At 42.4% G+C, this 25336-nt stretch overlaps 3 protein-coding genes and 1 long non-coding RNA gene across 6 annotated transcripts; 2 read left to right on the forward strand and 2 right to left on the reverse strand.

Moving 5' to 3' along the window:
* Window positions 1-38: 38 nt before the first annotated feature.
* LOC100833506 (very-long-chain 3-oxoacyl-CoA reductase 1) lies at window positions 39-2499 on the reverse strand. Its single transcript, XM_003575243.4, has 3 exons — window positions 1790-2499; window positions 1242-1311; window positions 39-644 (listed from the first exon to the last, which is right to left on the reverse strand). Exons 1-3 carry the CDS (start codon window positions 2437-2439, stop codon window positions 387-389), a joined length of 978 nt encoding a protein of 325 aa, XP_003575291.1. The 5' UTR covers window positions 2440-2499; the 3' UTR covers window positions 39-386.
* Window positions 2500-4497: 1998 nt separating this feature from the next.
* LOC100833814 (B3 domain-containing protein Os02g0598200) lies at window positions 4498-10184 on the reverse strand. Of its 3 annotated transcripts, XM_003575244.4 has the most exons (7): window positions 9902-10181; window positions 8463-9476; window positions 7011-8265; window positions 6734-6850; window positions 6477-6634; window positions 4853-5136; window positions 4498-4765 (listed from the first exon to the last, which is right to left on the reverse strand). In XM_003575244.4, exons 2-6 carry the CDS (start codon window positions 9462-9464, stop codon window positions 4885-4887), a joined length of 2784 nt encoding a protein of 927 aa, XP_003575292.2. In that variant the 5' UTR covers window positions 9465-9476; window positions 9902-10181; the 3' UTR covers window positions 4498-4765; window positions 4853-4884. The 3 variants fall into 3 exon arrangements, with proteins under 3 accessions (XP_003575292.2, XP_014755477.1, XP_010235639.1); XM_014899991.2 differs by having other exon boundaries at window positions 4498-5136; XM_010237337.3 differs by lacking the exons at window positions 4498-4765; window positions 4853-5136 and having other exon boundaries at window positions 6561-6703; window positions 6795-6850; window positions 9902-10184.
* A 3194-nt stretch (window positions 10185-13378) lies between these two features.
* On the forward strand, window positions 13379-14391 carry LOC112271809. The gene is made up of 3 exons (XR_002965262.1): window positions 13379-13587; window positions 13663-14110; window positions 14230-14391. It is a non-coding gene; the product is annotated as an uncharacterized LOC112271809 (long non-coding RNA).
* A 2542-nt stretch (window positions 14392-16933) lies between these two features.
* LOC100834125 (nucleoprotein TPR) lies at window positions 16934-24759 on the forward strand. The gene is made up of 8 exons (XM_014901062.2): window positions 16934-17223; window positions 17327-17533; window positions 17649-20756; window positions 21442-22315; window positions 22409-23064; window positions 23352-23490; window positions 23577-23655; window positions 24373-24759. The coding sequence occupies exons 1-8, from the start codon at window positions 17068-17070 to the stop codon at window positions 24473-24475; spliced, it is 5322 nt and encodes a 1773-aa protein (XP_014756548.1). The 5' UTR covers window positions 16934-17067; the 3' UTR covers window positions 24476-24759.
* The last annotated feature ends 577 nt before the right edge of the window (window positions 24760-25336 follow it).

Here is a 25336-nt window from a genome sequence, read left to right on the forward strand (position 1 = left end):
CCATGTGTTACCTGGATAGACCAAAGCCTGGTGTTATCTGGATAGCCATTTCCTCTACGGAGTAGATTAAATTTGCAAGGAATGTCATCATGGGAGGATATTACAGTGAGCAAACCAACCTACTAACAAAGCTGAAAAATAACTGTAGAGGGAATTACACGATTTGGTTAATTTCATTTCCATCTTGAGTGCAGCTGGTTGCATATTTGGAAATGAAGGTACAAGTTTTGTGGTTCACAATCGTGGAAAGAACACCAAGAGTCCAATCTAGTAGGATGGGAAGGTAACAAAGCTGAAGCAGCGAAACAAAGCTAGAAGAAGTACTTGTCCATTACACATGATGATTGAACACAACAAATCTCAACAATAAGCAAGCTTATGAAACATCATTGTGCTTTCTTCTTAGCATCTTTGGCCTGTCCCTTCTTGCGGATTTTGATGCACATGCTCAATCGTGTGCTGTCTACAAGTGACTCTGGAAGAAGAGAGATTAAGAACCACATAACGGAGTGTGGCCAGTATGGTGTGCACCTCGGCTCATAACCAATGTGACGAATAGCTGCACGAGCATAAGTATCAGCTGATGGCACAAGGAAGGAAGATCTCCTGATTGATGCCATCTTTGTTGCCACATATAAAGGCACCTGAATATATCAGAGGAGTCAAGTTAGAGCTCAGTGACAGGCTGGATAGGCGATTCGGATAATTAGATTTTAGCAGAATTCCAAAGCTCCTCGTTTCTCATACAAACAATCTATCTACATGTCTTTTTAACAAGTATGGGGCACTTTAGAGGACCGAATTATCAAACGACCCAATAAACAGAGACAAAAAGTAGGTAATAGCACAATAAAACAGAGATACAATCTTTGCTGAAAGATGAGAAAATGAATTAACAAAGCACCTTGGGAGTCTGTAAATACCAGAAGTACTTCAATTTGTGAACGCTATCAGAAGGGATTGTTTCTAGCATAATAAATACTCCCTCCGTCACATTAAGTGACTCAAATTTGTCCAAATATGAATGTATCTATAACCAAAAAGCGTCTAGATACATGTAATATTACGTCACTTGATATGGGACGGAGGGAGTAGTATTCTTTATGTTCATCAGAATCACTATTTTAGAACAACTGATGCATTCTTTTGTTTCAATTTAAATTTTTGTTGTTTTCACAGATCCTGATATATTGACAATCCTACAGAAAACAATATTAAAAAAAAGGGGGAGTCGTTGTTACCTGGCATTGCACATCAATGCCCTTGCCCTTGTACTCGACATAGAGGCACCTTGAAAACTGGTCAACGTACCTGAGAAGAAAAAAAAAAGCAAGTTAGTAACCTCTCTGCTATCAATCTAGTCACAATTTGTGAATGATATATCAATTCAATTCGCTAATGTACATAGTTTCACAACAGATCTGAACACGTTGAAGACATACGAAGCAAAATCCTAACTTTTTTATAGAGCCCCAGTCTCCAATATATACCACACAACTAGGCTGGCACCAGAATCTGAATTCTCAGACGATGAGTATGACAGGAGAACTAACTAGTCACACCGAAAGTGCTTCGTTTGATTCCATATCCTTTGTTTTCCTAGAACATTTCCAGATCCTAACAAACATCTGAACTGCTAAATCAAGTACAAGTAGTTAAGAAAGGAGTGCTCTTAGCTTGCAGTGTTGCTTCCACTGCCGCCATCTACAAGCAAGACCCATAGTACGCAGAGAGCAAATTAAGTAGTACTACTAATTTCAGAAGAACAAGGCGAGAGAAGAGAACTCACGCTTTGGTGGCGGCGTAGACGGAGTAGAGTGGATCGGACGGCACGACGGAGGCGGCGCCGGAGCCGATGTTGACGATCGCGCCACGCTTCCTCTCGACCATGCCGGGGAGCACGGCGTGCGTGACCCGGGTGACGCCCTCGACGTTGACCCGGATCAGGCTCCGCATGAGGTCCTCGTCCACCTCGTGGAAGTAGCGGGCGTACGGGTAGGAGACCCCGGCGTTGTTGACGAGCACGCCCACGTCGAGGCCCCGGATGGACTCCCTGAGCGCGTCGACGCCCGCGGCGAGCCCCTCGCCGGCGAAATCGAGCACGAAGGTGCGGACCTCAGCCCGGGTGTGCTTGGCCCTGATCTCCTCGGAGACGGCGGCGAGCTTGTCCGGGTTGCGGCCGACGAGCACGAGGCTTAGCCCGGAGGCGGCGAGGCGGAAGGCGATGGCGCGGCCGATGCCGTCCGTGGCGCCCGTGACGACGGCCCAGGGCCCGTAGCGGCGGCGCAGGGGCTTCCCCGGGCGGAGGAAGGCGGCGTAGAGCCAGAGGGCCAGGCGCAGGGCGGCGCGGGCCGCCACCAGGAGGCCGACGGCGGCGAGGGCCAGCGCCCACCAGGGCTGCGCCCGGAGGAACTCGACGTGGGCGCACGTGCCGGCCATAGCTGCCTTTGCTGCTTGTTTGGATGTGAGAAGAGCGTTTGACACGGCGTGCGGCGCGGTGCGCAGCCGAGAGTTATAGCGGAGAGAAGTAGACAAGGCCGACCCGTCGTCTCGCGTGCGATATTGAATCGGGTTGGTGGAACCGGTGCACCGGTACCGGCTCGCTTCGTATAGTATGAGCGTTGAGCCGTTGAGCATCTAGTCGAGTCGGGTCACCTGTTCAATTTCGTTTCGTTTTCGAGTTTTAGTTCTAATACGAACTTTGTTTTGTGGCCATTTTAATACGGATCGGTAGTACTTCTGCAACTCATCTACAACTACTCCGTATCTCTCTTACGGTTTACGGTTTATATTTCTCGATCGGCAATTTAACTAACAGCTAGTTTGGCAACCCTGCTTTCATTTACTTTGGTAGAAACAAAAGGAATATTTTTTTATATAAGATTTCATTTGGTTGAATTGTAATGCCAAATTCCAAAATCATGTTTGACTGTCACATGTATTTGTAGAATATACGAGAGACAAATTCAGAGAGATCATGCCTTTTAAAGAGGAATATGGTTAGTTATAGATGTTATTTCATTGAATTTCAAATTGAATTCTTGTACCAAATTCCGTGACAGCCAAACAAGTTGGGTACTATTTTTTTGACAGAAAAAATGTTTGTTACTAAAATCCAAATGAATTATAGAATTCTAAACCCAAATGATACGAGCCAAACGGGCTATAATAGAATACATGGTATTTACTCTGTAAAGGAATTAATCGGTGGCATCACACCTGCTCCTGGCATGCTTATATTAAAAAAAAAGCTCATCACCCTCCATGCAGAAAAATAATCTTACAGAGGATTGAAATGGTAATGATGTTTGTAACCAAAGTTACGAACAAAATTACTAGCAACCGCAACTAATAAAATAGACTTCCTTTTGCTGTATTTTTTTTAATAGTAGCAGTCTCTTAGTCTAATTTATCATTAACAATAGTTTGGGTTTGTTTTTTTCATAACAACACACTGGTAGTTTGCGTATTATAAAAACCATGAAATTTTATTAATTTTTTTTTTAATACTATGCTTGTGTGGCATATAGTTTTTCATTGATAAATTTGATGATGTAGATATATGAGCTGATGAATCTCTCACCATGAATATCTTGGAAGAAAAAATCTATAAGAAAACATTTACTACTAGCTGAGATAGTGCTAAGTTTGACGTGAGCCAAAGAGTCAAAGTGACAGGTAAAACGGCAGTCTTTCCGTGAGAGAGAACTTGCAGAAGTAGGAAACGGGCATGCGCACCATCGCGGAGAAATGAGTAGAGATCTACTAGTAGCCGCCACGGTAGATTACAAGGTCTTTGCCATTCCGCCGTTGCTGGGCACCACACTCTTTGCACACGATCAACAAGTAACGGCGCACCTGTTTGGTATGCTTTGCTCCATCAGTATCTAACACGCGATTCCTTTCTTTCTAGAGTAAACAGGTCTTAATTATCCAGCACCCGCTGCTACGGCGAAAAGGAACAGGAAAAAAAATTACGCAATAACGCCCAAATTATTCCACTCACGACTAGAGAAGGAAGAAGCAGGATAAAGAAAAACTCATGGTGCACCCAGCCACCACCAGGAAGTTCAGGAACGTTGGTGTCCCTCTACTGGCGTGCCACTGGCCATGATAATCTCCTTGTCCTTGACTAGAGCACACAAGAGCAGGAGGTTTATATCACAACAACAGCAGGTCCAGGACCAGGGTCCGCCCTGAGCACGGATGTGAATGCGATAGCGACGGGAGGGGTTTTGGGTTTGGGTCGGGGCAGCTGGGGTTTGATGAGCTGAAATTAAGAGGGAGAGGGCCACGAACTGCCAACCCCTGCCAAATCCCCACACCCGAGTACAGTACTCCATTGACGGGCGCTTTGATTCCCCAGCACCGCACGGGTAGATTGGAGCATTAAGGACGGGACTGGCTACAATTAAAGACGTGTGTTTAATATGGGAGTAACGGGCCGGACCCGTGCCGTGCGGTGCTAACCAAGTGCTACGTCTTTTACTACTCCAATTCAGGCAATGACGAATGACATCTTACCAGGGGATTTAAGGAACACAAGACCAAAAGTGAAATGGCCAAGGCCAAGTTCACAAAATACACCAACCGCACCACAAAAATACATGCAGTTCCTTGCTACATTTCTGGGATGTTGCCCGAAATACACCAAGCAGGTCTTCTTCCACAGCCAGGTTACTACACGCACAGATGTACTCTAGCAAGTACCACATCCTTGTCAAAAGTTCCCAGTTAGACAGATGCATGTTTCTTCATGATGCCTCTGCATCATATTGGGCACAACAAGCGTCAGCTTAATGCTGCTTGGGGATAAATAGAAGTCTTAACGGCACTGTGATGAAAGTTTTACCCAGAAGGACTGCACCGTGCTTGCAAGCGTCCTCACTTTCTTGTGATCTCGACATGGTACACGTGCTCGACTTCATCCAAATCCTTCAAAAGCGTGCACACATCCCCAGTCTGAAGGTTGTTTGCAGCAACGATAGACTCCCAGCCTCTGGTGAAGCCCACAAATAAGGAGTTCTCGTGGTAAAAGACCGGCCATAATCTCTTCATGGGATCCTTGAGCATTATAACGCTCCGGTTTTGCCTTTGTTTTTGCCAAACAGCATTGGAGAGTGGATTTGGTAACTCCTGGATGAAGATAACAAAAAAACATGTTAGTAATATTATTGGTGAGCAGGTGAATGGGGTCAACTAGGACTATCAGGATAACCTAATAGCATGAACAAATGAGGATGAAGATGCTCTCATGATAACATTTCGAGAATGAGATCTGATGTTGTCAAACACTATCTTGTAGTTAGGAGTAGTATTTTATTTTGCCAAACTTGTCCCAGCTTAATGTGTTTTCCATATTCATCAACAATGTCAAAAGCTTTACCCAGTAAAGAAAATGTCGCAAGCCTTATAGGCACGATTAAATCTTTAGTTACGAACCACATCAATAATACTATGATCTTGGTGTATGTTCTACAACAACCTACAAATGTATTAAGATAACTAATTGCTGTGATCTTGGTAGATGAATGCCCCTTTTCTCGAATCCGCACCTAAGTGCGTGCCATTTTCATTAGAAGATGCTCCAAGATGGCGAAAGTACAAAGGCCAAAAAGGCAAGCAATAGAGCCCAAAAAACAAAAAGAAAACAGCAAACAAAAGAAGGTGGCACCGACGGAGGTGCAACACACCCCGACGGACTGAAAGGAAAAAAGAAGAGGAACTGTACACTAGCCTACTACAACATAGCAGACTAGTCAGGAGGTCATGTTAGATGAGTGTCTTTCAACACGATCTACTAAAGCATTAGGATAAGCGAAACATTGCACATAAACTTCAAGCCTCAACACAACAAGCATCACCAACCACGAAGGAGCTACTCTACAGTTTAAACAGTTCAGTGACGCTCGACATGAGGCCCTAGTAAATGTATGTTTCCAACTGCACCGCTACCAGGTGATAATCACTCAGTCCTTCACAAAATAAAGGCCTTTTCCATGCTGACACAGCTGTCAGCAGCCAAGATTAACTTTGGCCATTAATTCAATAATCAATTGGCAGTCAATAATTATAACTATAACACTATAATCACGTGAAAGTATTTATAAAGTTTCTGTAGAAAATGTATTTAGAAATACAGACCCAACCATCTAATAATACTGGTTTGTAAGTGTAGAAAATCCGTCCCGTGATAAATGTTGAAACAAAAGGAATCGATGATCAATGTCAATTTTCTACATAGGCCTAAAAAACGTGAAGATGCTTATTCTAGAAAAAAAAACGTGAAGATGCAATGACAACAGCGTAGCCAAGTAGGGTTTTGTTTTTTATGGAAAGACTGTAGGGAAAACCCCTAAAGCATAATTGTGACCATCAGGATTTGAACCAAGAGGTGTTTCTCGTAGCCAAGTAGGGTGAATATGATAATGGTGGAACTGCAAAAGAAGACTATATATCGTGTCTAGTCAACTCACAAGCCATGTCTGACTGGTAGAAGGAATGCAGAATTGCATGCCGGTCTTCAATCTGGAATGATCATCTGACTCCAGAACTTCAGACTTGACAGGCAGCAAAGGCACTGGGATCACATGAGAACTGGACTTCATATCTCCCTGTCGCAAGAAGTTATGTTCTGCATGGATAAATTTCATTGTCCAATCAGAAATGCCTTATCCAGTTGAAAAGCCTCCCTGAGTTTACACTGAAACAAAGCAAGGTAGAATCAATTCACCTGACTGACATGCAACTACATGGTTCGCACGCACAGGAATATTGTTCCTTTGTCTGCTTACAATATTTATATCAGGTTCTGGTTGCCCCCTTTCTGTTTGAAGTTGAAAAGTAGTGCCTACAAAATAAACATTACATATATATACTATAAATAACAGTACACAGACATTGAACCGGATAGTTGCAGCAACCATATAAAATTATGATAAATAGCACCCTTTCACCGAATTCACAGGATGATAGATCTCTCATGATATGTCCAGATTTGGATATCTTACCAGCCATTGGTTGCAGATAGGACTCGTCAGCAGGGTTTAACCGTATTGCACTACAATTAACAACCGGTTTCTTCTCAGTTTTCAGTCGATTTTCAGGTCTGATCAGTTCACTGCTGTCAAGATCTCCATGACCACTCACAATAGCTTTCTTCGATTTCTCCAAACACTGAGAACCTCCAGGAGCTTCATAATTGTTGCAAACATTTCCAATGATATGCATCTTGCCATTGTTTGGATTGTCCAGATCTGTAGTACATTTTAATTTTACTGCATTTCCTTCTTGTTTCCTTCTTAAACCTTCATCTGAATCATGCATTTCTGGACATTTTGTTGCAGTAGTAACCTTCAGCCCAGATTCTTTCTTCATGCTTGAATCTTCTATGTGGCAACAAAATGTTTTTAGCTCCACTGCATCAGCTTGTTCTTGTGCCAAAGGAGCTGCATCATTCACTGAAATTATTTCATTTCTTCTTAATTTTGTAATAGCAGTCACATCATGCATTTCTGAAGCCGTGTCCAATGTTGTTAGCTTCGCCGCATCTTCAGTTTCTTGTGCTACAGGAGGTTCATCCGTAATTTCAATTACATCATGTTTTGATTTTCCTTTGCTAAATATTGGATAAATATTCTTAGCTTTGTTCTCCCCATTGGCCAAATATCCATCCTTGTTATCTAATGCCACTAAGGGTCCACATTCAAACCCACTTACTGCTCTGCTAAGATCTTCCTTTGAATCAGCAGCCATATGACTTGTTCCTGAAGCTGCATTCATAGATTTAAAAACTAAATTACAGGAAGCAATCTCGTGATTATTCATGTATCCATTGGGTTTTGATTTAGTCCCTTTGCTCCCAAGATATTCACCAGAATCATAGAGATGGCCATTCATGTCTTCCGAGTTCCTAACCCCATGACATGGGACCAAATCATCAGGTGCATGACTCTCTTTCTGTTCCTTCTTTCCACCCTGCCTTTCAACATTGAAAGATAGTCTTTCACAAGAATCTATACCAAAGACCCGGACAGAAAATGTTGACATGCCAGAAAATGTTGACTTGCCAATGTACTCAAACAAGAGGAAATCACCCGACTTAATCGAATGGTCTGAAATAAATTCCTTCCATCCTTGATAAAAAGCTAGGGAACCCTCTACCACTGATAGCCTGATCTTTGAAGACTTTCCCTCTGAGTCTTTAAGATATACACGACGATTAGTCAAATCCTTCAATTTGGGTGCAATCATTGGTGGTAGCAACTGCAAATCGTGCATAACGTTTAAGCATAATCACCATGGTACAAATACAATACAAAGAAGGGAGAAAAAAATGGTCCTAAGATGACCAGAGCAATGCACCTTAAAGTATGATAACAATTTTTTAAACGGCTAATCAGCAAAACTAACAACATTATGACATGGCCAGATATGAAAACTAAATAGAAACCTACACGTACCAGGAATTCCTGGAAATTGTTGCGTATGAACTTGAAGAATGCAGGCAGATTCCTCTTCTTCTCCTTGTCACCACTTTGCACCTTTGGCACCTCGTTATGGCCCTTCCATCTGCCATCACTCTCTTCCTTATTATCCTTAACATCGGTTCTCATTTTCTTCTCCTTATTGGATACCGTCAAGTTCGTATTCTTCCTCTTGTTATTGGTCAACGTCTGAATTTTGTTCTCCTTGGAGAGAACAAGTGATGCATTCTTCTTCTTCTTCATGCGGTCACTGGGCCACGTTTTCTTCTCCTTTGCATCACAGGTATTCTGCATAATCCTCTTCTTCATTTCATTCTTGCTACACTGGAGTGGCGTGCTCCCCCTCTTATCTTTTTCATGATCATGACCCCACATGTTTTTCTTCTCACCATTGTGACTGCTCAGAATTTTCATTTTCTCCTTCTCAGAGTGTTTACTCTTTTCCAATGGTTGCGGCCTGTTCCTCATCTTATCCTTGTGATGATCACCACTGCCCATCTTCTTGTCACTGCTGTGACGGCTGGGCATCTTCCAGTTCTTCTCCTTCAAAGGGTCTTTATTCTTGTTGAATGGGAACAGCATGTTCTTCCTCTTATCCCTGTCACGATCACCACTCTGCATCTTCTTCTCGCCACCATCACTGCTCACCAATTTCTTTTTCTTCACCTTCTCAAAGGTTGCCATGGACGCCTTCCTGTCCGTCGCCTTACCATGGCCACTGTGCACCATCTTCTTCGCCGTCTTGTCAGTGTCCCACGTCTCCTCCTCCTCCTCCTCGTCGCTGAGATTGGTCGGCATTTCCCTTCTCTTCTTCTCCGAATTTGCAGCGAATACTTTCATGTAATTCATCTCCATCCTCTCCTCCTCCTCCTCCTCCTCGCTGTGCATTTTCTTCCTCCCCTCTTCCTTTTTCTTCACATTTACGTCACAGCTCCGGAGCCGCTTCCGGCACGCCAGCTCGGGAACCCCACCACTCATACTCTTCTTCTCCTGCCCAAACAATTAACAACACAAAATCCCCCCTTATTAAACTGTTGAACACCTAACACCTCAAGGAAACAGCAAAGCGGAGGCTATGATCCCAAGCTCCCAACCGCTTCCGAAACCCTCAAAATTTCGCCCCAAAAGACACGGAAAAATCTCCGAGAAACCTCTCCAGGTCCCAAGAACAAACTTATTAGCCTCCGGCCTCATGGGTTGATGCACTAGCACTAAGTTTGGTAACTTTGGTTGCAGTGATTTCTCAGACACCATAGAAATCCGAGAAAATTCCTACGGTTTACCCCAGGAAATGCCCCCAGAGAACTGCTCAAACAAATCAAGAACCCTTACATATTCTCGAAAAAATAAAGAGAAACAAGAACCCTTACATATTCTCGCAAAAAAAGAGAGAGAAGAAAATCAAGAACCCTTACCTCCAACTCCAAGACCACTGGTCCAGCACTCCAGGTCTGATCAAGAAAGCATCAGGGGAATAGCTAGCAAGGATCGCACTCCCTGTGCCACAAAAAATGCGAAGATGGTCGGATTGAAGAAGAAACGAAGACCTCTATTTGCCTTTTCTTTTCCCGAGAGAGAGTGAAGAGCTCGAATCTGCTGCAGGAGTTTCACCGGAGTGGAAAACAGAGTAACCACGGGTGACGGTCAGGGGCATGGGGATGGGGGTCCGATGGGAGAGTGAGGAGACGAAGCGCCTCATGACTAGGCTGTTGGCTGTCCTGCCAATTTTTTTTTAATAATTGGTGATGGTTTTGCTAGCCCATAAATTAAAATTTGCCAACTTTAATAAAAAATTGAACTAAAATTAACTATGTGACATTGGCTAGCGAAATATTTGGTCACCATCCAAACAAACACCAAATTTTGATCAATGACTAAAAAATTGGCTTGGTACGTTTTGGTAGCAAACCAAAAAACACCTTTAAAGTTCGCAGTCGGGTCGGGTATTGCCGGGCAAACCAATGCCTTATCCGGCACCCGAACCCGGTGGATCGGGGACTCGGTGGTCTCATCGCCTGGAGGTGTGCGTGCTAGCCTGTTTTTTTTTAGAATCACCTGTAACTTTATTCAAATACGACGTCCATTACAGGTACAAAGCTTTGAATAAAAATCCAAACAACTACAAAGTAACTCCTATAACTAAGAATTACATGAAGTCTATCAAAGAAATCTTCTTCATGGTTATCAATCTTCGCAACACAAAGTACCGCCAAGGCTTCGATAAAAATATCGCAATCAGACTGGAGAACGACACCGCTAGTCGAATACATGCACGAACTTACTGCCTTCAAAGGTTTCAGAAAGTCCCTTGAGTTGCCCATCAAAAAAAGATGAGAAGCCATGAGCGTTAAACGTACTTAGGCTAAACGTGCAGGTCGAACCACAAAATCTTCATCGGAACACAAAATAAGGACTCAAAAGCACACACAAAATAATGCCAATAAAAACGATAGGACACACTAACAAAAACTCATCATATCTGTAGGTACTAACCTGCTAGGTTTAGCAAACGCAATCTTGGGCTACTGGGCTTCAGTAGGTGCGGGGCCAATTAGGTATTGAGTTTTTTTTTTCTGTTTTACAACATCAGTACGGTACTAACTTCAGATGTTATAACTTGTCCGGATCCTCTTGTTAATTAAAAATAATACTCCCACCGATCAATATTAATTATGAAAATATTACATGTATGTAGACACTTTTTAAGCATAGATACATTAATATTTGGACAAATTTGAGACAATTAATATGGGTCGGAGGGAGTAGTTGTATTTATTTAACTAAATTATTAGCCGGCGACCCGCCAGGTACCTACCCGAGGGCGAGCTTGCCTGCGAGCGAGATTGCCACCTTTACTCCTGCCGTGTGACGAGAAGTAACGGGACGAACGCAGCACATGGGAAAAACCCTTTCCTTATGAAGGTCTCTTTGTTCGAGGATTGCAATGTCAAGTTCAGGTTCACTTAATCTCTATCTCTATCTCTACTACTTATAAAGGCACCAACATGTTTTTTCCAACGTCCACCCCACTAAACGAACACAAAGTATTAATAGCCCCACAATCAGAATCTTTGAACACCAGATTACTAGCTAACCGTGTGCATTTAGTGATGACCTGTTGAGGCTGAAATTCCACCCACAGGAGAATCTTTCAGCCCCTCGTCCGAACCATTTTCTTCCTTCTTTTCTCCTCGCCCATCCAGACTCCAATGCCTCCTCCTCCTTCCCTTCCCCTGCGGCCGCCGCAGCCTCGCCCCCCTCCCCCCCCCACTCCCCCGTCCTCCTTCCCTTACCCTGAGGTCGCCGCCGCCTCCTCCCCTCCGCGGCCCTCCTCTGCCGCACCTCAGCCCGCCTCGCCCGCTCGCCTCCACCTACGATCCGCGGCCGCTGTCCAGGCCACGGGACGAGGTGCCGCCGCCTCCTCCCCTCCGTCCGCGGCCCTCCTCTGCCGCGCGTCATCCCGCCCCGTCCGCTTGCCTCCACCTGCGGTCCGTGGCCGTCGTTAGAGCCACGCGATGAGGCACCGCCGCCGCCGCCGATCCCCCCACACGAGACCAGGAATTCCGATCACGCCCCTGCCACCTGATCTGCTGCACGCCGCCGCTATCCACTTCTCCCCGGCCACCTGATCTTGCTGGACAGGGGAGTCTCCGCACCTGCCCAGGGCAGCGCGTGCCCGGCCAGTGAAGCTGCGCATCAACCATGGTCGTCTTCACATTGGGTGCATCGTTGTTTGATCGTTGTCCACAAGCATTCTATATTTCAGGTAAGACATTTCTCAACACATCAATTGCTCACAGACCCACCACGTGTTTGCTGAAATGCCAATTGATATTCCGGTTGTTTACAAGCATTCTAGATTTCAACTGCCAACAAATCCATGCTTTAATTTCTCCATGGTTGGTATGTAGTGTGCAGGGTTGTTCTTCAAGTTATGTTACGAATTTAAATACTACTTCATGTTGTAGTTTTTTATTTGAATGCCTTAGGTTTGTACCACATTACTGTTTCACACCCATTTAAATGTAGTTTTAGTGAAATGTATGTTGATCAGACCACTTCCTGTTGTAGTTTTTTATTTGCGTAAGTGCAATGATTTCTTTTCCATGTGTGTTCTACAGTTTCAAGATGGAATAAATACTATAGAAGCATGTTTCCATCATTTCGCTTGCTGCTGATCTATTCCATTAGAGATGAGATGGATTTATGTATTAGTTTAATTAGTAATTGACATCTGTTGCTTTTTCAGGAAAAGGGAAACTGGTACTTCGTTTGTCAGGACGACGGAATATATTTGTGAAATAAAATAAAATACCGCTTGTACTGCTGAGGAAGACGCATGTTTTCTGATTTTGCAGAAACATTGCAGGTGGCTTGTACAGCTCCTTATGGCTCTTGATTACTTGCATGGAAATCACATTCTTCACCGAGATGTGAAGGTCAGTACCAATGTGATATTTGGAGCATGTGATTATCTTTCTAACATGTTGTAATAATGTGCACTGAAGCTGCTAATTCGTCTCAGTGCTCCAATATTTTTATTTCCAAGAGCCAAACTATAAGACTTGGTATGTAACTTAGTCCCTTACAAAGTACAGTGCTTTATGTATGAGTTCAGCAATCCTGATAATGATTGTAATTCTAACATAAAAAATGCTGGTGACTTTAGGCTTGCAAAAAATATTGACTTCTGATGATCTGGCATCTTCCGTGAGTACTACTCCCTCCATTTCACAAAGGTTGGCGTATTTCGTTTCGTTAAGACAAGCCTTTCACTAAGAATTACTGTATTAACATGTAAGTTATATGATACGAAACCATGATCATTAGCAAGAACTTTTAAAAACGAATCTATTAATATAAATTTCATGTATGAAAAAAATACTTATCAATAGAGTTTTCATTGGTCAAAGCCTTGTCTTAACGAAACAAAATACGCCAACCTTTGTGAAATGGAGGGAGTAAAACATTTGTTCTCTTTCTTGTACATGTTCGATGGTGTTTTGACCTCAACACCAGGTGGTAAGAACACCAAGTTACATGTGCCCAAAACGTCTTGCTGATATGCCATATGGTAGCAAATCTGACATTTAGTCTCTAGGTATGTATGCGAAATCACTTTTCTGAACCTAGATAGAGAACTTGCAATTCAACATTTATATTTGTTTTGTTTCAGTATGTTGTATATGCGAAATGGCTGCTTTCAGGCCTGCATTTAAAGCTTTGTAAGTCTCTACTTTTCTTGATCTATTTGGAGTTGGAAAGTCATCATGTATCTTCTTTGCTAGGTTGTTAATCACTGTCCAGTTTGTTCATGACAGGTCACGGAGCTAAGCAAAGCTAAGATACTTTAATTCTCAACTGATATAAATACAACATATTTTCAACTGATATAAATACAATACAAGTCATACTGACTACCTGCATTTCGTGAATATAAATCAACAATATAAGATTCCTCTGATTCTCTTGGACTTAAAAGGATCCCATGTAACGCTTAAATTACAGAACTCTTTCTGAACAAGAAGTGATAAATCTTATGGATCTGTGGACTAAACAACATGTTCTTCAAATTTATTTTTTGCGAGCATTTGCAGATGCAGTGATGCCATGATGGCGAATAGGTTTAACATGTGATGCACCTCATTATGTCACACTTTCATTCTCTCAAGCAATGCTTGGCAGGTGTGCATTTTCTTTACTCTTCCCTCATTTATCAGATTATGCATTTTTATGCGAATAGGTTTAACATGTGATGCACCTCATTATGTCACACTTTCATTCTCTCAAGCAATGCTTGGCAGGTGTGCATTTTCTTTACTCTTCCCTCATTTCTCAGATTATGCATTTTTATCCTATAGTGATCCGTTAATTGGTTTTGGCTTCAGATCTTTTACCAGATTTTATTTTTCTTCTTATCCAGTCCCTTATTTGATTACCTGATTTCTAATTACTCTAAACATGAGTGTGCAACTATAGGAAGAATAGATGATGAAGAATCTGGAGGAGAAAGTTCTTTATTTTGAATAGAAAGTGATAAATTCCAAGTCTGCACCCTCCAGGTGATAGTACCAATGGTATTCCAAACGCTACAGAGCTTGGGTTAAGAAGAACAAGGGTCCCTGTCAGTACTTGCATTCAGAATTGGAGACTTTTGGTTGAGTTTTTCATTTTTTTGTGTATCGAAGGAGATCATTTTATTTGTTGTGGGGTTTGTTCGTACATGTACATGGATTGCATTATCATGAGCATGTGTTATATATGAAATCATTTTTATTTGTAAAGTTTGTTGCGAAATATATAGTGCCCACACTTTTCAAGAAAACTGATTTAAAATATGTGAACAATGTCACGCTGTGACCCAAACAATAATTGTAGGTACACACTTACATCGCTCAACAATTACACCTATATTAAGTGTCTCAATGAAAAAAGATAATAAAAAGCAGTTTACTTAAAGAGAAGGAGATTCAGAAGACATGATTTATATTTTAGAACAGAACGTGCGGGCACATGCTCGCTTACTAGTCTCTATGGAATATGATTTGCATAAAAGTTTGTTTGATTCATCGAAGTAAAAACAAGAGATAGAAATGGATAGAAAATTTCCTATGAAATGTAGTAGTACTAATTAGTACGTCGACTCTTCCTCCTCAGAATTTATTGTAAATGCACTGTTCATGTTCTCAGGTTGACATGTTTATTTACAAGGTAATCAAAATGTAAACCCAGGTATTAGGAATTCATGCCCTCCTGAGTGTACAGCCTAGAATCGAGCGTAGTTTCTTTGATTCCTAGAAAACCCATAGTACTAGGAAATATATTGGATAAAAATCATGATTCTATAAATTTGGTCTTATTTTAGGAATTTTCTTTGCATGAGCAACAATATAATGATCGGTTTTGCTATTTCTAAGGCGACTGAGAAATAACTATTTCCAAGACTAACAATCATCCGATCCAATCAGTAAGATTCATGAAAGATTCATATAAGTATAAATGATGAGAAAATCTTAATTGGATTGTTATGATTGTCCACTGAGAAGTAATTATTTCTAAGTCAGCTAAGAAATAGACACTCCCTATAATGATATATTGTGTCATTTTCTGTGTAAATGGTTTGACCTTAATTCATCATGTTTATTAGAATTTTATATTTTTTTGCGAATCAAACAACTAAACTAAATACTCCTTAGCACCATCACATGAATTTTTTAATTCTATATTTTGCACGTCCATGACAGTTGTATTATTGTGCCTTTTGTACTGCCGTGTTTTAGTGATCATATAAAATTAACGTGCCCCTTAGCACCAAGCATGCGTCATGTGTTGGCTTAAGTCCACGAGGTTGACCATGTGTTTGGATGGTAGCCAAATCATACGCTATCCAAATTTTAATTGTGTCATAAAAGTTATTTTATGTTTGGTTTGTTGCAATTTTATTGGATAACTTAATGCATGTCAATCTAGCTCATTTCTTAACAATATTGGTCAACTCTTAGTGAAGCAAAATCATCACTAAAATTTTATGTAAGCTAATTTTTGTACTGTAAACTTCGGGCTCCCAACCAACACATTAGAGTTACAGAACATGAATACACGATGGACTCTAAGGGCTGTTTGAGCCTAACATTGTCTTGCAAAAAAAAAAGTTTAGGTATGTTTGGTTCATGCCTAACATTAACCTGCAAAATCCTGGCAAAATTTGGCTTTTCAATTTTTTGGCCAACAATTTTTTAGCCAACAATTTTTTAGCCCACCTTTACCAATGATTTGGCAAAAAATTGCGAGAGATGACTAGATTTCCATTCGCAACCAAAATTTTGGCAACTATACAAACAAGCACCAAATTTCTATTGTCTGCCAATATTTTGGCATGACTAGATTTAGTTCTAAACGAAACACACCCTTAATGCTAAAATATCGAGAAGGTTTTGCGTGCCTATGATTTGACGACTTTTGATCCGAAAAGATGAACTAGAGTTAATAAAGTAGCATCGACATGCCAACAAATTAACAACAATCCAAACAAACACCAAATTTTTACTTATAACAAGAATACTGACTTGATGCACTTCGGCACCGATCCAAACACACTGTCTCCGAGTCTCTCGGTCCAGGCAAGGCGTGAGTATGCAGTGCCGACGGCCGGCGCCCCCTAGGCGGCCCCCCGCATGTTTCTCGGCCACCGAGAGAAGGGCCCAGCGAACTAGTGGTCGTGGGTCAACGCTTGCAGACTTGCTTGCAAATCAACCTCGGTCTGGAGGTACAGTGCACGGAATCTCCCAACGTGGCGCGGAAGCATTGACCGACGGGTGGGCCACCATGGTCCCACCTACCGATGCGACAACTCAACCCCTCCCTTGCCCCTGACACGTAGATCCCACCTGTCAGCTCGGTCTCTCCTCCAAGTGCCTCCTCAGCTCCGCTCCCCGCACCCCCGACCGGGCCCACACTCCATCGTCTCCACCCGGACCAAACATTCCACCGCTTCCCCCAATTCCTTCTCTTGTTCGGCGATGGTTTGATCGGATCCACCAAGCCCGTCCCGGCCGCAGATCTAGCGCCGCCCTCGCCAGCCATGGCCGACCACTCCGACTCCGACTCTTCCCCCAAGTCCTCTTCCTCCTCCTCCGCCTCCTCGTCGTCCGCCCGCCGTCGCTCTCCGCCGCGCGTCCGGGCACACTCCGACGAGGGCGGCAGCAGCGACGGCGTCCTCGTCGAGCTCCCCTCCCAGGTACCACCAGCACCGCAGCTCCATTCCAATACATGGTTCCGCACGCACGCACGAACGAACGAAACAGCTTATAGAAGCTTCTGCCCCTCTGCGGCGTTTTTAGGAAGCGCGGAGCCCCGGGGCAGACCCAGACGCCGGTGTCTTCGTCAGCATGCCCGCCGATGACACCACCAGCGGCGAGACCTTCGAGGACGCCCCCGACGACCTCGCCTCCGGTGGCTTCCGCTCCGCTCGTTCGCTTGATGAATCCATCGCCGTCATCGACTTCCCCGACGAGTCTAGCGCCGCTGCCGAGTGCCGCAAGTACAAGGTGCTGCTTCTTTGCCTTGTAAACTAAGTTTGCTGTCGTGTTATTTTGCATGTTGTTTGGACCGCGCCTGCTCTAATCTGTAATCGTAAACTAATGTGAACTGGGTTTGGTTCAGGAAGAAAGGGAGGTGTGTGCGCGGGAGGCAGCGGCACTCCGGAGAATGCTACGGGAGCTGGTAGGACAGGAAGCATCGAGTTCGTTGCAAACTGAGGATCCTGATGAAAGGGTGCCGGTGTCACCCACACCGCTGCACTCCATGCTGGATGATTGCTCGAGGCTTGTGCTTGGACTGAATCCAGTCGTGCGTTCCAGGGATCAGGAGGTCGACAGATTACGTGCTAGGGCTGTTGAGGCAGAGGTGTCAAGGGAGGTTGTCGATGCATACCTTGGTTCATGGAGGGAAGTGTCAGAACTAGCGATTGGGCGAATGGGTGCATCGGTTGATGCCGTGGTTGGGAATGATGCCACCAGTTTTGAGGGTGCTGATCTAAATGGGATATCTGTTGTTGAAAGGAAGACTTTGTTGCTAACAGAGCGGTACAGACAGGTTTTACAGGGTATTGAACAACTTGAGCAGGTTTTAGCAGAGGTTAAGCCTGGTTTTCTGGCCATGGGCCAGTGCGATCATGCTACCATCTTAGGCATTGTTTCAGAGGAATTGGTCAGTAGCAAGAGAAACGAAACAAATTTCATGCAGAACTTGATCACTTTGGGTGAAGAAAATAAGAATCTTACTGAAGAGCTTGAGAATGTGAAAGGTGCTCGCGATGCAGCAAATGCTGAAGCAGGCAAAGCAAAGGCAGACTTTGAGCAGATGGAGCATAAATTATCAACCACCAAGGAGAAGCTCAGCATGGCTGTTACAAAGGGCAAGTCATTGGTGCAGCATCGTGATTCCTTGAAGCAGGCATTGGCTGAAAAGACGCATGAGCTGGAGAGATGCATTGCGGAGTTACAACAGAAGTCTGATGCCTTTCAAGCAGCTGAGGGCAGAACCGAGGAGCTCAAGATGTTGCTAGATGAGAAGTCGACTGAACACGAGAAATGTTTGGATGAGCTTCGAGGAACATACAGCGCTTGGGAAGCTGCTAAGGCAAACATTGAGGAACTGAATGAAGCAAACACTACACTTACTTCTGTTCAGGCCTCCCTTTCACTTAAGGACGGGTTTCTTCAACGCATTGAAGAGGTCATGTCGGAGGCAACATTCCCAGAGGATCTGCTTTCCTTGGAGATGGCGGACAGATTGGAATGGTTGGTTGAACAAAAGAAAATTGCTGATATGATCTTCTCAGAGCACCGGAAAGTTAAAGATATCCTAGGCTCAGTTGACTTTCCACACACAGTCTTAACCGGTGAACTTGATTCAAAGATCGCTTGGCTAGTCAACTCATTGGGCCAGGCTAAAGATGATGTGGTCCTGATGCAGAATGAGTCATCTGAAATTCTCCAGAGACTGTCTGCACATGAATCAAAATTGGTCTCGATGCATGAGGAGATTGACCGCTTGACCATAGTTCTACTGGAAGAGAAGCAGGAAAAGGACATACTTGTAAATGAACACTCCGAATTAATGTCCATGTACAATGCTGCTGTTGATAAATTATCTGTTGTCTCCTCACGGAATACTGAGCTTGTAAAGGCATTTGCAGAGGCTTCTGATGTCACATTGGAGGACAATGCGCCCCTGGAGACTACCAAATTAGTAGATCAGTGCCTAAGCAACATCCAGAGGAGAACAAGATCCTCTCCTATTGAGTGTGAAAGTTTTGAGAGGTTACACACACTAGTGTATACCCTAGATCAGGAATTAGCACTTTGTAAAATAATCCTCGAAGAAGACACGACTGATAGATCTGAAAGGACAAGACTATCAGGTGAACTACAAAAAATGACAGAGGCAATGTATGTTCTGGAAACTGAAAGGGACTCATTACAGAAAGATCTTGAGCGGGTGGAGGAAAAATCATCTTTGCTTAGGGAGAAGCTGTCAATGGCCGTGAAAAAGGGGAAGGGTTTGGTACAGGAGCGTGAAGGACTCAAGAAAGTCCTGGATGAGAAGAACTCTGAGATAGAGAAGCTAAAACATGCTCTTGATGAAAAATACTCTGAAACAGAAAATGTGAAACATGCTTTGGATAGGATTAACTCTGAGATCGAGAAGCTGAAATGTGCGCTGGATGAAAAGAACTCTGATTTAGAGAAGCTAAGACAAGTTCTCGATGAAAATAGCTCTGAAACAGGGAATCTAAAGCAAGCTTTGGATGAAAAAAGCTCTGAATCAGATAAGCTAAAACGAGATCTGGAAGCAAGGAACGCAGAAATGGAGAATCTAAAATATGAGATAGTGTCAAGAGAATCTGCAAATTCAGATCTCAGAGAACGAGTTGAGAATCTATATTCACAGGTTACACATTTTGATAAGCTACAATCGGAGATTATTTCCCTTAGCGAGGAAAAGGGTAAAGTAGAAAGCATGTTGGAAGAAGCTAAAGTTTCCTGGGGCACTCTAGTTGATTCAATATCAAGCATTTCTCTTCCTGTTGATCACCCCTTTGAGGATCCTGTTGAAAAAACAAGCCAGATTGCCCAATACATCATGGAATCACAAGCTGCTAAGAATCACGTGGAGAGCGAGCTACATAAAGCAAATGAGCAAGTTACCTTGCAAGCTGGCAGGCTTTCTGATTCACTTTCTACTATAAAGATATTAGAAGATGAATTAAGTAAAGTAAAGGAGTATATTTCTTCCACTTCTGAAGAGAAACACCAAATACAATTGCATGCTGCTGCTGTCGAGGAGGAGTTGGAGAAAACAAACGAGGAACTGGCTGATAATGCCAACAAACTAGAAGATGCCAACACAACTATTAACTCACTACAAGATGCCTTGTCGCAGGCTAGAACAAGTCTTGCTATTCTTGATGCTGAAAAGAATGAGACTGAAGCTAAACATCAAGTGGAAACCAGTGCTCTTAATGCTAAGCTCACCAAATGTTTGGAAGAGTTGGACAGAAGTCATGGAAACTTACAAATTCATTCAACCGAACACCTTGCTTACCTTGAAAAACTTAGCACACTTGTAATGGATGATAGTATTGTATCGTTGATGGCTGAAGAATTTGGAAAGAAGTTCAGAAGCTTGAGAGATATGAGCCTTACAGTGAAGAGTATGCATGAACAACTCACTGCAATGGGGTTCCAGATTGATCCGTTTATCGAGGTAAAGTGCCTTTTATGGTTATATGATTTTTATTGCAAATGTTTTTGTTTTCTTTGTTTTGTGTGTTGCAGTGTATTTAGTATGTTATCAAACTTAATGGTTGTCTAGCATTACTTATTTTGTCAGGACCCTACTACCAGAAACAATGTAGTTGCTGTGTTATTGGACTTAGTCGAATGCTTCTTTTATGATTTTATCATTATAGTTACACCTCTATACATGTTTTAATGCTTATAATGGGCTACTGTTTCATTGGACCTGTCAGCTTTGTGATGTAGTCTTGTGTGTGTAAATGCTGGACAAGGTGGTCGATGACTTCTCAAATTTTGAGCTGTGAACATGTTTTGTCTGGCCGTGTTAGTAAGATAGCCAAGGAAAAAAAAGGATGTACCTATTTTCTAGCTTTCTTTATACTGTGGGGTAAGTTAGACATTGCCAACTTTGTTCTATTAATTTCATTGCTGATCCACAGTTCCGCACATAATAAAGAAGTGGATATATCATATAATCTGTACATCTCTGATTTCTTTGTGTGTCTGTGCATGGCTGTGTGCTCGTCTGTCTCACACACACAATAAGCATAGACTTCAAGTTTTTTTACAACACTTGGTTTTGGAATTCTGTGTGCTCAATTGACCTCATGATGCTCAAATTTAATCTGACCATGTAATATACTCATACACAGGATTCAGAGTTCAGTACGGTTTTTTCTCTTCCAGACTACGATAACTTTGTTACTGAAAGAATGCTTGACAGCAAAATAAGAAAAGGGAATATGCTTGACAGCAAAATAAGAAAAGGGAATATTGATGATGCTTCATCCTTGTGTACTATTGTTGGACAGTTCAGCAATCAAGCTGAATATTTTTCTGGGTTTTTTAAAGATCTGTCAGGCTACATGAATGACAATATTGTGCAGCTGCACCGTGCTCTGCAATTGACAAGCAACAACTTCTCTCGTACCTTAGAAGAGCATGACTCCTTGAAGATCGAATTGGGGAACAAGGACGCTCAGAGCAGAGCTCAAGAAGCTGAATTGCTTTCTCTGCAAAAAGAGCTCAGGGCAATGTCATCAAAATGTATTTATTGCACTGAACAGATTCAAATTATTCTTGACAGCGTGCTTGATCTAGGGTATGCACTAGAGTTGGCAACAGGCAACTCCAGCATTGAATCAAAAGCAGAAGGAACCTTGTTTGTTTTGAAGGGCGAGGATTCAGGTGATTATACAAAGGTGGCAGACACTTTACTATCTTCCCTTAACAAACTGAGGTCAGAATCTCAGAGGTTATCTGATATGAAGGAATTAGTAGTAACTTTGTTAGGTGAGTTGAAAATGAGACTGAAACAAGCTGAGTCAGCTGCTGAAACTGCTTCAAATGACCACCGGTTGTATGTGGAAAGAGTATGTGAGCTGGAGAAAGATCTCAAAACAGCACATGATGAGTGTAACGGAAAGGAAATAAGGATTCAGGAGTACCAGGAAAGGGAGGATGTGTTGAAGGCAATGGAGTTAGAGTTGCTGTCACTTGCAAACACTCAAACTACAGGACAAAGAGGTAATATCTCATGAAACTATTAAGTGGACGTTCGTATATGTACAACTTTCTTATTTAGAACTTATGTTACATATTTTGTTCTTCTCTTAACAGATATAACTGATGCAATTTCAAAGGATCAGCTGGAAGCACTTGTTGAAAAAATAAGCAAACTAAATATACCATCAGGCGAGTCACATTTGCAGAGAGAAGTGGATATGTTCTCTAGCCCCATTGACAAAATCTTCTTTGTTATTGATGAAGTTGATGCACTTCAACGTGAAGTGGAGACCTTAAGATACGAAAATGAAGATTTACAATTAAATCTTGAATCACATGCTCGTGAAACCGAACAACTAAAGGAGGTCTGCAGAAACGCTGACTCAAATCGTAGGGAGTTGGAATCAAAAAGCGGTGAACTGCTTGAGGTAACAGTCAGTATGGAGCGAATGATTCAGCGGTTAGGATATCTTGCTGGAAAAGATGCGCTAGAAGATAGCAAACCTACAACTACGCAAACACTCTTATCAAAGCTGGAAAAACTAATAATCACATCAAGTATGGAATCTGGAAATGCGAAGTCCGCAAAACAAGAGCTGGGAGCGAAGTTGCAGGCCAGGGAAAAGACAGTTGATGAGTTATCAGCAAAAGTTAAGAAGCTTGAGGATTTGTATCATTCTCGTCTTGTGCAGCCAGAGGTTAGCAAGGACAGAGCTTTTGAAGCCTCTTCCTCAGCAATTGGTTCAGAGATGTCCGAGATTGAAGATTTGGTAAGCCCTATTTGTTTTCATGGTTTCATCATTGCTTTTACATCTCTGCAGTCCTTTAACATATGTCAATGGTTTTCCCTATGTTTTTGTATAGTGACAATAATATTCTTTCATTGGGATTTGTCTGGCCACAAATCCTATGCTTTTGTTTTTGTTATGTTGTTTCTCATATTCTTTCCTCTGCTGGTTCATTGCACAGGAGCGATATATATCACCACATATCTTGGAAGATGTGTTAAAATTGCATATAAACTTGTCGCAATATTATAGTTTGTTATACTTTGTAGGGACCAATGGGAAAGGCATCAATTTCATCTGTCCCTACTGCCGCACATGCTAGAATAATGCGGTCATCCGACCATCTTGTTTTGAATATGGGCACAGAGTCAGAACGACTAATTGATGCACATGATTCAGATGACAAAGGTATGTTTCCCATTTCCTGAATTATTTCGGTTATTTTATTTTATTTTTTGAGTGCCAATAACAGTGCCATATTTCTTGTATTGAAGGGCGTATTAAATCATTGCATACATCTGGCTTGATTCCAGCACAAGGAAAACAAATTGCTGACAGAGTTGATGGCATCTGGTAAGCTATTCTCAAGCCAACAAGAGTAACACTGTTCATACATGCTAGCATTAGTACCCGTGCTTTGCTACGAAATCACTAAGAAAATACACACATAACAGTAACAATATAATAGTTAAATTATGGCCTAACGCCATTAAAGTTTGATGATATGCTTTGCTAGATTTGAACTATAAACCCAAGTGCATTGAAATTGGAGAACATTGGCAGTAGGAGGAGATTTGTGGGAGGGGAAGTTATTGCTTGCTTCTGTAACTCATGGGTTTGCACGGTACAACTTGTAAAGAGTGAGAAAAGAGAGGTTGTTCAAGACTGAACGGACGTCCACCAACTGCGAACTTAATAATTAGGAAAGATACACAGATGGCGTTAGGAGTACTTCTACTACATAGCTGTATAAAGATTTGTGACTTCTTCATCCTTTTCCTTTATTCCTCTTACCACAAATTCAATCTGAGCTTGGACCTTTATTTGGACGTATCATGAACCCAAATAACTTGCATAATTTCACCTAGATATTAGAAGCACTAAAGGTGCAACCCTCTTTTTTACTGTACTCTCTGCAAAGAATAGTCAAGTTCGCCGCTCAGATTTGTTCTAATTCTAAGAGAGGAAATGGAGAAACCTTTCGCTATAGATATTGATACTGTCCGTGATATTTATCATTGAGATTATCATGCTGATTTTAGTCTGACTACCTCATCTCTCTTTCCACAGGGTCTCTGGGAGCCAAATTCTGATGAACCGACCGCGTGCCAGGCTAGGAATCTTGGCGTATTGGCTCTTCTTGCACTTGTGGTTGGTAGGCAGCATCTTGTGACAATGCTTGTCAATAGCCGACCCCCTCATAGCATAATTGTACAATAGCGCGTATTCACAGTTTTACCTTTTCTTCTTTCTTATCATAGAAATGCCATTCTTTTTCATTTTGTGCTCCCTGCTCAAAATTGTACTCGAGCAGTATATGTTGAATTCCGCAATCAGGATGTAATATGTGCAGAAGATAGCAATACCATTCTTTGGTACGCTGGAAGAAGTGAACGTTTTGGATGTGACTATGGGGAGTTTGCCAGTTTTTGGTTGACAAAACCGAAATTGCCACTCTATCGAGAGTCTTATTTTTGCTCATCATTACTTCCGCATCCGACCTGTGGTTTTCTGAAATTAACATATGCTGAATCTATATTACAACTAATTTATAAAGTTAAGGTGCCCTTACAAAATTTACAAAAGTTAGAAGTCGAAGAAGACCTATGTTAGGTTTTTGTCCCGTAGTCAGTTTCCGATTGCGGAGGCTGGTCGGCGGGTTTCCTGCCCAGGCTAGGGTTTTTTCTTCATCTCGTCCGGTCACACTATCTACCTTAGTTTGCTTGTTAAACTTTGTATTTCCGTTAGTAATAATGGAAGGGGAGAGACCCCAGGTGGAAAAGAAGTCGAAGAATACCCAATTCAATGGCAGCAGTTATGCTTTTTCCAACAACTTGCGAATGTTCAATTCAGTATAAAGTACTATCTCCGTTTCATAATTTTTATCTCAAATTTATCTAAAACTGGATGTATTTATTCTTAAAAATATGTAGATACATGTAAAATTTTGATGAATTATGGAACCGTGGAAGCACTCCAGACGGAGGAGGAAGAACTGTCTCCGGGCCTCAAGCCAAAGCCTGCAAATTTTGGT

The sequence above is a fragment of the Brachypodium distachyon genome, chromosome 3, assembly GCF_000005505.3.
Source record: "Brachypodium distachyon strain Bd21 chromosome 3, Brachypodium_distachyon_v3.0, whole genome shotgun sequence".
NCBI classification, from domain to species: Eukaryota; Viridiplantae; Streptophyta; class Magnoliopsida; order Poales; family Poaceae; genus Brachypodium; species Brachypodium distachyon.

Excerpts from the sequence above, each read along its gene's own strand:
- LOC100834125 (XM_014901062.2), top strand. The coding sequence starts at position 17,068 with ATGGCCGACCACTCCGACTCCGACTCTTCCCCCAAGTCCTCTTCCTCC. Across the intron at positions 20,757-21,441 it reads AGATTGATCCGTTTATCGAG|GATTCAGAGTTCAGTACGGT; the intron begins GTAAAGTGCCTT and ends ACTCATACACAG. Across the intron at positions 22,316-22,408 it reads TCAAACTACAGGACAAAGAG|ATATAACTGATGCAATTTCA; the intron begins GTAATATCTCAT and ends TTCTCTTAACAG.
- LOC100833506 (XM_003575243.4), bottom strand. The coding sequence starts at position 2,439 with ATGGCCGGCACGTGCGCCCACGTCGAGTTCCTCCGGGCGCAGCCCTGG. Across the intron at positions 1,312-1,789 it reads GTCTACGCCGCCACCAAAGC|GTACGTTGACCAGTTTTCAA; the intron begins GTGAGTTCTCTT and ends TTTTCTTCTCAG. Across the intron at positions 645-1,241 it reads GCATTGATGTGCAATGCCAG|GTGCCTTTATATGTGGCAAC; the intron begins GTAACAACGACT and ends TGATATATTCAG.
- LOC100833814 (XM_003575244.4), bottom strand. The coding sequence starts at position 9,464 with ATGAGTGGTGGGGTTCCCGAGCTGGCGTGCCGGAAGCGGCTCCGGAGC. Across the intron at positions 6,851-7,010 it reads CTATCTGCAACCAATGGCTG|GCACTACTTTTCAACTTCAA; the intron begins GTAAGATATCCA and ends TTTATTTTGTAG. Across the intron at positions 5,137-6,476 it reads CTACCAGTCAGACATGGCTT|GAGTTACCAAATCCACTCTC; the intron begins GTGAGTTGACTA and ends ATCTTCATCCAG.